Source organism: Acanthisitta chloris, unplaced genomic scaffold (genome assembly GCF_000695815.1).
Source record: "Acanthisitta chloris isolate BGI_N310 unplaced genomic scaffold, ASM69581v1 scaffold5731, whole genome shotgun sequence".
NCBI classification, from domain to species: Eukaryota; Metazoa; Chordata; class Aves; order Passeriformes; family Acanthisittidae; genus Acanthisitta; species Acanthisitta chloris.
Window position 1 is genome coordinate 86,293 of NW_008654365.1, and position 9,596 is coordinate 95,888.

Below are 9,596 nucleotides of genomic sequence, written 5' to 3' on the forward strand. Positions count from 1 at the left end.
TGTCATGCCTAGTTCAGGCACAGGTTTGTATGAGACTTGGTGTAAACCAAGTCTCAATTATCGTCCTCTGAAATTACCAATATAAAATTTAATGTGGTATTTCTACCTTCAGCCCTTGCAGTTACTGGAGTGCAGGTTAAAAGCTGCGTTTATTGCAGGCATTTATTTTTATTAAGAATGGATCTTTGCAGTCCATCAAAAACACTCAGCTTGGGAGGAAATGCACTATAGTTCCTTCTGCTATCACCTGTAGTTTCCAGCATGGTAAACTGTGTTCTCAGTGGTACAGCATATAGACCAACACACGGTGCAAGGCATGTATGTGCAAAGCATGGGCTGTTAGAGACATCCTACAGGTCACCAGTGTTGGCCTAGGGCATGTTTTGTCTCTGGCAAATGTCCCCTGTCATCCCATGAGGGCAGACTGCTGTGGACAGAGTGCTCCTCAGGATCCTCTGAAGTCACAGCAGAACCTTTGCTGCCAGAGGGGATGAGACTTCACCCTGCTTGTCCAGGAGCTAGGGAGAGGTGTTTCCCCGCTGCCTCCGTGCTGGGATCTGATGGGGCAATGTGTAAGGCAGGGCTGGAAAATAAATTTCCAGAGGACAGTGTCTGAGAGGCAAGAAAGGAGAGGTTACCCTGTGCCTAGCTCTGCATTAAGTAACAAGAAGCCATAAATGTAAAGCAGTTTACTGCTGTTATTTTTAAACTAAGAACGCAAAATTGATAGACTCAGGTCAGACTGAAGCTGCACCATCCTTGGCCGTCCAAAGCTAGTGCCTTTGGAAAAGTACAAGGACAGGGCAAATGTATACTGATTTCCCTCCCAAAACATTCTCCCTAGGCTATTCGTACTACAGTGATTTCCTGAACTGAGGCGGTGCCTTTGTTAGTAGCCTGTAATTTGCTTCCTTGAATTTGCCCTTAAATTGCATCAAACTCCATAACTTGCCTTGAAGCTACCAAGCTTTCCAGCACTGAGCTGTGGGTCAAGCCCAGGCTGTGGCAGCAGTCAGAGCTGCCCTAGGAAAGTTGTTCTGAGGTATCACCCTGACCTTGTCGGGGGCAGTCAGATAAGTCCTTGTGTCCCTCTGGCCTCTCTGGCCAACCTGCAATTTGACTGTGTGTTTTTCCTGCCCAAGAGCTTCCTCCTGGCTGTCAGGGGAGGTCGTGCTCTCAGCCCCCACTGTCAGGCAAAGGCAGTTTTTGTGTGCCTGCTGTCCTCTCCCACTGCAGGAGAGTACTCTTTCCTTCCAGGATCTACAGCAGCATGATAGTAAATGCCACCAAAGGCACTCACATTTCCCTTAGCACACAAGAAAGGAGAATCAAGTCACGGTTGGGCTTGTAATTAAGTGTAACAGCAACAGCTTGTATACTGAAGTTGTCTTATGTTTGCTGTACCCATTCATGTACATTATGCTGAGATCCTTTTGTTAACAGTTCACTTGGGTCTTGTGTGTCAGCACATGTGGTGAGGAGCTGTAAGAGGTGTTGTCTAGGCAATGTGTCGCAAGTGCTGAGAACAGAGAAGCAGGACGAAAAACCTGTGATTGCTAACATCTAGTGTTTCCTGACCACCAAGCATTTACTACTTCACCAGCTGCAAAAGGAAAACAACATTTCAAAGAAGTGCTCTGGGTCAGCAGCTCTTTTGCTTTGGGAGCTGATAACTCTCACAGTTTCTGAGATGCCACCCGCTACCTTTGCCATCAAAGGAGAATACGATCAAGAAAATGTAGTGTGGTGTTCAGTGCAGGTCCTTAGCCTCTGTCCAACAGACTCATGGCCCCTTCTGCAGGGACCACTGCCCTTCTCCAGGCAGCACTGCCTTTCTCCAGGCAGATAACAAACCTGGGCTGGGCTTGTCTTCCTCAGCCTCTGCCAAGCCCCTCCCCAAAGGTTTATCTTACCAGGCTTTGTTTAAAGCAGACCAGAATGCAGAGTCTGAAGCACTGGGCTTTCACAGCGGGTTTTGGTGCCAAATCCAGTGTAATCATTGCATTTCCTTTCCCTGCTGACCTCCCTGCCTGCAGACAGCCTGTAATGTAATGTCCTGGGAATGTTCTGTTTTGGGAGGTGGAAGAGACACCAAGGGTGTCCCTCAGAAAGCACTACAGGGAGGAAAATGCACACTGCTGGAGACAGAAGGAAAGCAGTGATGCTCAGGATAGACAGAGCCGTTCCATTTGACTCCTGCTGTGGCGAGCCTGATGCTTTTAACCCTGAAAGGATACTCTGCAGTCACATGAGCCTTTTAGCTGGTAAAAATCAGAGCCCTGTGGCAGGAGTTCAGGGGGTTCCTGAGCTGGCTGAGCATGCCTGGAGAGTGGGTGCCATCACAGTGGCCCTGGACAATACAGTAGCCCTCTGTTTTTTTATCCTACAGCAGATTGTGTAAACTACTGACTGGATAAGGCCAAAGAAGTGAGTTACTTTTTAGTCAGTCACACTTAAAAAGTTTTAACTAGGCAAAACATATTTGCCTTTGAAACAGAGAAGCCCCCAGCTGCAGATACTTGTCACCAGAGGTTCCTATCAAGGGGTGCCCTTCCCACTATGTGGGTGAACAAACCCAGTTTCCTTCCCAACAACATCAGCTCTGATCAGTCCGATCACACTGGGTTCTGAATTTGTGAAATTTGAAGAGCAGTGAGAAATTTATGGACTTTATAGTTTGCAGATTTTGTAAAAAATTGTAGTTGTTTGTAGTAATAAACAAATCTTTACTTGCTTTATGTAGAGGATGCTCTTGGATTACATCTTTAGGCTCTTCTCTGTAGCTATGAGACTGCTCCATAAAAATTGAGAGCAGGGAGTCTTCCATTATCACTGAACTGAGGGAGCATGAAGTTGAAAATGTTAGCCATTGCAAGGCTTATCATAAAAGCATGAGAATTGCTTAGACCTTGATATTTGCAGGCGGGACTGGGACTGGTATTCTGCTCACATGCAGGAAATCAAAGTCTGGACAAACCAGTATTTGATAACCTATTTCTGCCGGTGTCTTTTTTACTTGTTTGTGGGGTTTTTGTTTGTTTGGGCTTTTTTTTTTTTTACTTTTGTTAGTATGTGACCCTTGCTAGAAGTTGTGAAAAATGCTATATATTCCCTTGGTACTCTATGTATGGTTGTATATTTATGTTCTTTATTAAAATCTGAATGAAGGAAAATGGACAAGATTCCACTCCATTACCCATGCTCAACTTCAGCAGCTGCATGGACTTGTGGTGAAGCAAGAGTTTAATGGAGTACATCCAAAAGTCCACTACTAGCATGCATGGTAACAGCTGTTATAAAATTACAGAGAATAAATGTTTGGCAATTCTCCTCTAGCAAGGCTACCTTGTGCCATCAGCCCCAAGGCCCAGTTCAGCCTCCCCATTCAGGAGTGCTGCATATTTAGAGGAGGGAAGTCCATTTTGGTATTGGTAATCCTTCTGAGGTGAGGCAGGATTTGCAGAACCACAGAATTTGGGGGAAAATCAGGTTGGCAGACACATCATGGGGTCATCTGCTCCAAACCCCCTCTGAAAGCAGGCACTGACTGATGGCTGCAAGCTGATGCCTTCATCAGGTTTATCTGCAGGATGCAGGGTCAAGGTGGCTGCTGTGGGATTCACCTGCTGGACATCTGTGATAGAGACCTTCCCCCTGAGCCAGCTCACTCCACTGTACTCATGCTCAGCAAAGGCAAACGGGAATGGTAAGGGTTTTGTCCCAATTTGGAGAAGTTGAGCCAGGTGTGGTCAGGTGAATCCCACCCAGGACCACACACCTGTGGCATATTTCTCACTGCTTTATGATCAATGTCAACAGGGAAAATGACAGTGTGAAAACTGCCTTTGGATGAAAAACCTAAAATGAAAATGAAATGAAAAGCTTTTTTTTCTTTCTCTCCCTGGGGCAGATGAGCCACCTGCCGTGCCTGGACCCCAGCCTGGCTGCTGGGGAGATGCAGTCCCCCAGAATGGTGGGGAGGAAGCGAGGGAGACCCCCACTCCAGCCCACACCCATCAAAGTGGCTGTTCACAACCTCTTCTCAGCACCAGCTGGTGCTTTGCCGGTCGTGAAGATCCCAAAGAAGAGAGGGAGAAAACCCGGGCACAAGGTAGATACATGATTTTCACATTCCTTCTCCACCTCCTGCTGGTTTTAATACATCTTTTCCTAGAATTTCAGCTGGAATAAAGGCATAGTTGTGCGAGCATGGGGCAGAGCAATGCCAAAAAAAAGCAAGAGAAGACAATTTCCCTTCTACCTGAGCTGGTGAAAAATAGAGAGAAACTGCATATGAGGTTATTGTGTTATTTGGCAAATGATTTAATCACCTCAAAGACTGCATTTCCCCACATCTCCAAAATATTATTGCCCCAGACGGATGGTTTTGATCTAAAGAGCCTACAAGTCACTCGTCTGACTGATAATAATTAAATGACTTGAAATAAATAAATATAATAAATAATAAACTTGCAATAACAAGTACCCCAAGTAAAGCAATTCAGACTTTTCCATCATGGAGTTTTATCCTAACACAGAAGTGAAAAATAGAAAGTATTTCCCACATTTTACAAAACAGCAGAGTATTTGCCCCAATCTTAGCTTGGACATGCAGCTCTATTTTGGACTATTGCTAAAAAATTCTGCAGTCATCCCAAAAGGGACACCTGACACTGCTGTCAGGCTGGCTCTGCTTGGTTCTGCTGTTACATCATTTGCATTACCAAAGAGAAAACTGTGCAAATGGGCAACTGCAGCTGGAACTGTTTCTTAGCCATGCAAAGTCTCTTCTCCATACACACTGAAACACACTTGAAAATGTGTCCCACTAGAAAAGAGGAGTATGGATGAAGTCAGGAGAGCATGGAAAGAACCAAGAGAAGGCAGAGGATGAGGAGAAGGCATTAAGGATTTAGGTACTGATGGCTACTGCAGTAGGTGTTGCACAAGAGGATGCAGAGGATTAGGGGACTCAGGAAATGGAATGCAGAGGGGTTGTGAAGAGGCCAAAAAAATGCTGGGGTGTATGTTTTGTTCCACCCCAAAAGCACATGTGGGTGCATTTCACACCACCTGTGAAAAACTCTTTCACCAACCACCACATATCTGTAAACTGGAGAAGAGGGAGACTTAAATTCCTTGAAATACTATAGTAATACTGCACGTTGGACCTACATGGTTGAGCACTTGATTGCTCTGTCCCCCTCTTCTTCTGAACCAAAACTTTTCCCCTGGCTGGGTGCCACACACACCTCCTCCCCATTCCCAGGCCCTTAGTGAGGAGGTGACAACATCCCTCCTTGGGCAGTGAATCTGGGATAAGTGCCATGGTCTAGTAATGATGGTAGGGTTGGACTCAACGAACTTTGAGGTCTCTTCCAACCTGGTTGATTCTATGATTCTATGATTCATGGTGAGTTATGGCAAGTAAAAAGTCATCCTTTTATAACTGATGGCTCAGGATGATGGAGCTGACATGAGCTGCAGCATCTGTGGCATCTGGCCTGGTGCTGTTATTTGTGCTATAGGATTCATCCACGGAAGAGATGTTTTCCGTGAGGTGCCTTTGTACGCCGTGTGCTCAGCTGAAGTGAGCTCCTCTCAATCACAAACACTTCCCCAGTGTGAGTCAAAGATTGCATTTTTTGATGGGGAACTCTAGCTTGATTTAATTAGCTCGATAATTGTATGACTTTCAGATACCATGAGACTTAAATGCATTTTAAAAAATGACTCCCTGCCCAAATGGCAGGCAACCAAATTCTTTATAGCAACCAGATAGCTGAATTATTACAGAACAGATGGGAAAATACTTCTGAATTTTTAGCAAACTAGGAATTTACAGCCTAGATTTAAATTTATTTTGACTGAGATGTGAATAACAGACATTTTTATGTCATGTGCTCTTTACAGACAGGTGACCCATTGCCTGTTTTCATTGATATTAAAGCAAATATCTGTGTCTTCCTCAAATAGCATTTCATCACACTTCACCACTAAGCAAAGTCCTTTTCTTCACTGTCCTGTTTATTTTTTCACAGCTTTGGCTATAAAATTTCATCAGCTATTTTTCCAAAAACTGTTTTGTACCTTATGTGGAGCTATTTGCCATAAAATGTTAAATTTCCCCTAAATACAGTATTTTTTATGATTGTCTAAATCTCTAGGAAAAAGTCTATTCTGGCATCTGGGGTGGAGAGGTTAGTAGATGGATGGGTTTTATTCCTCTGGCTGTGAGAGAGGGCAGCCCCAAGAGCTGCCTGGTAAACCTGTGTGAGGGGAGGGTTGGTGGACACTGTGTGGGGACTCGTGGTGTTAGAGGTTATTGGAGGGACACACATGGGGCAGTGCTGTAGCAAAGAGCACCACATCCCTCCCAGAGGGCAGCAAAGCAGCTGGAGTAGTTTGTTCCTCTGTGCAACCAAAGTAGCTCCTGCCTGGGGAGGTGGCCAGAACCTTGCAAGTTCTTGCCAGGTGAGTGGGCAGCAAAAGTCACCCATGTGGAGTGACAATTTCCATTACAGGGCATAGGTTTCCCTGCTGCCCTAGAAGTCACTACTAATGATGACAAATAAGCAGTCAGGATTTGGACACACCGGGAATGAGATTGCACAGACAACCTTAAAGTGCCCTGATTATTCACCTGTCCTGTGATGGAGCCTTGGATTTCAAGGTTGTTTACACTCCTGTTGAGGTTACCTGCCTCATTCACTGCAAAACACTTAGGGCGTGTAGGAGGCTGTGTGCAGACACCCTGCATCATTTGCTGTGCAGAAGAAAGGTATTGCATGACACAAGAAGAAGAGATGGGAAAAACCTTTGGCTGTTTTGCTTTTGCCAGCATAGTGCTGACCCCTCTCTGCTGCAGTGACTGAGCTTGCCTTACACTGAGCCTCCCCACCCACAGCCAAATGCACAGAGGTCATGAGGTATAGACATGGACCCTAAAACATGTACTCAGAAGCTCTGTGCTTCCCTGGTGCAGGTTTTGCTCCAGCAGCAGAAGTTCTTGTGGCCAAGATGTGCCTCTACCCTCCTGCCTGGAAGGACACAGGCCCATGGGGATGGGGTGAATCCAGCTTTTTCTAAAAAATATTTTTTCAGGACAAGGGACAACTGGTGCAGACGAACTAGGAACCATAAAGATGAGAACCTATATGTAAGTGGTTTAAGTAAACTACAGGGAAAATTTGTATCGTGGATCATCATGTTTCCAACTTATTTTATTATGCAAGCTGGCAGAGAACTTGTTCAGAAGGGAAAAAAATGTTGCCTGTGAAATGTTCTTCGCCCTCTTTTACTTTTTTTTTTGGTGTGGGATGACAGAAATACCAGCTAGATGAATTCTGACTGCTCCGAAAGGGTGTGCAGATTATAATAAAAACTCCAGGACCCGGCAGGGTCCTCCATATTCACAGCCACTGCATACTCAAACAAGCTTGTAACTGGCATCGGTGGCACAAAAGCCCATACTCTCTCTGCACCTAATGTGTGGTGACTTTGGTGATGCAGACACATTTATTTCTGACCTTAAATCACTAATCCACTTTATTCTATCTCTTTTCCATGGTAGAAAGTCCATATGAGTGAAGTGGTGGTGATTGCAGAACTCGTTTTAAAGCAGCCATTGCTTTTTGATCTTATGCTGTCCATATTAAAATTTATGAATCTGATATTCAAAAACTGATTCAAAAGCCTTACCACAATGATCTCCCAAAGGGCTCTGACAGAATTCCTCTGAATCCTTTTCTCTCTTTCTTTCTCTCTTCTTCGCTGCTTTTTTTCACTTTCATGCATATGTGCTCTCTACTGCCAAGCTCTAGTCAGTCAGCTGGTTGGTTGAGTTGGCTTGTTGATAAAGAAGAATCAGTCCAAGAAAAGACATCTTGAAATGCAATACTTTGAGAATTACACTTTGTGATACTCAGGGACTCATCAGGGTTTCAGTGGCCAGGAGGTAGCTGAGCTGTGTTTGCTAGTGCACTGTCTCTTGCAATCAGGCATTGCTTTATTTTGATTTAATGAAGGCATACTCTCTGCTACCCCTAATAAAATGGCATTCATCTGTACCCAGAGGCTGTAGAGCACATTCTGTTGCAATTAAGTTTGCAGTAAACTGTTCACTAAAACAGGAAACTGCCAAGAAGGAGTTTCCAAGCTAGAGAGTTTACACAAGTCTTGCCCTCTGTTTACTTGTGCGTGAACATAAGCCTGCCTGGGGCTCCAAGAGCCAGGGAGCTGGTGGAGAAAGAGCACTGGGCACTCTCCCACCTCCACAAGGCTGGTGGTGTTGGTGAGACAGCACACACTCACAAGGCTCAAGGGTTGGAGAGGGGACTTGTGCACCTCTATTTGGGATAGCAGGACTGTGAGGAAGGATATTAAGGAGCCAACATGCAAGAGAAACAGAAGTCATTAGGTGTGCTGTCTCCAAAACAGTATCTATGTAGATAAATGCATGTGTAAGTGCATATATGAGTTGCTGGAACACCTCTAGAGAAGGGCAACAAAGATTGTGAAGGGTCTAGAGCACAAGTTTTATGAGGAGTGACTGAGGCTGTTTAGCTTGGGAGAAAGGAGACTCCAGGGGACCTTATTTCTCTCTATAACTTCCTGAAAGAAGGTTGCAGACAGCTGGGGTTTGGTCTCTTCTCCTAGGCAGCAAGTGATAGGACAAGAGGAAATAGCCTCAAGTTACTCTAGGGGAGGCTTTGATTGGATATTAGAAAAAGTTTCTTCACTGAAATGGTGCTCAAACGTTAGAACAGGGGCAGGGGTGGATTCACTGGAGTTGTCCCTGGAATTGTTCAGAAAATGTGTAGATAAGGTGTTTAAGGACATGGTTCAGTGGTGGTCCTGGCAGTGTTAGATTAATGGTTGGACTTGGTGATCCTAGAGGTCTTTCCAACCTGAATGATTCTGTGATTCTATATATATGAGTAATACAAGTATACCTGTCTACACAGGTATATACTTCTATGTATGTGTATATAGTATGTACTAATGCACATATGTATATATGCATTTATTATATATGCATGTATGTGTATGATCAGAAACAAGCCCAGAAGCCTAACATAGGAGCTGCCCAAAGTTTCACACTGCACCACAGACGAGTGAGTCATTGACATGTTGCTATACAAAATAATAAATCGTGCTGCTTCTCACCTTCTCACATGGAATAAATCCCAAACTGGATGGAGACCTTGATTTTTGAAACTGTTCTCTTCCCATTTAATTGCATGAAAAGCAAACTGACAGCACTTTGTGGCTGATCATTCCTGATCCTAATCTGAAGGCAAGATAACCCTACAAAACTAGGACCAACACAGGCAGGTGAGAACTGGCACTGCTCAGGAACCAGCTCACAGTCCCACGTACTCTTGACTCTACGACTGCCACATAGCAGGAGGTCAAATCCATAGCTTGTCTTAAATTCAGGTATCGAACATTTTCTCCCTTGTTCAGACTGAAAACAAAAGGTTTTAGCCTGCCCCGAGGGAGGCATTGGTAAAATCTCACTTGCATGACACCAACTCCAACAGCCTTACCTCTCCCTTCCCCATCTTTCTGTTTTTACAATTATATGGAAAGAG

The 9,596-nt window shown here is 44.6% G+C and overlaps 1 protein-coding gene across 2 annotated transcripts in view; it reads left to right on the forward strand.

Annotated features, from left to right (window-relative positions):
• The first annotated feature begins 3,955 nt into the window (after positions 1 to 3,955).
• Positions 3,956 to 9,596, forward strand: part of SCML4 (sex comb on midleg-like 4 (Drosophila)) — a 44,039-nt gene continuing 38,398 nt past the window's right edge. For both annotated transcript variants that reach the window (XM_009083480.1, XM_009083481.1), the window contains exon 1: positions 3,956 to 4,111. In XM_009083480.1, coding sequence (XP_009081728.1) covers positions 3,956 to 4,111 — 156 coding nt within the window. The remainder of the gene's footprint in view (positions 4,112 to 9,596) is intronic.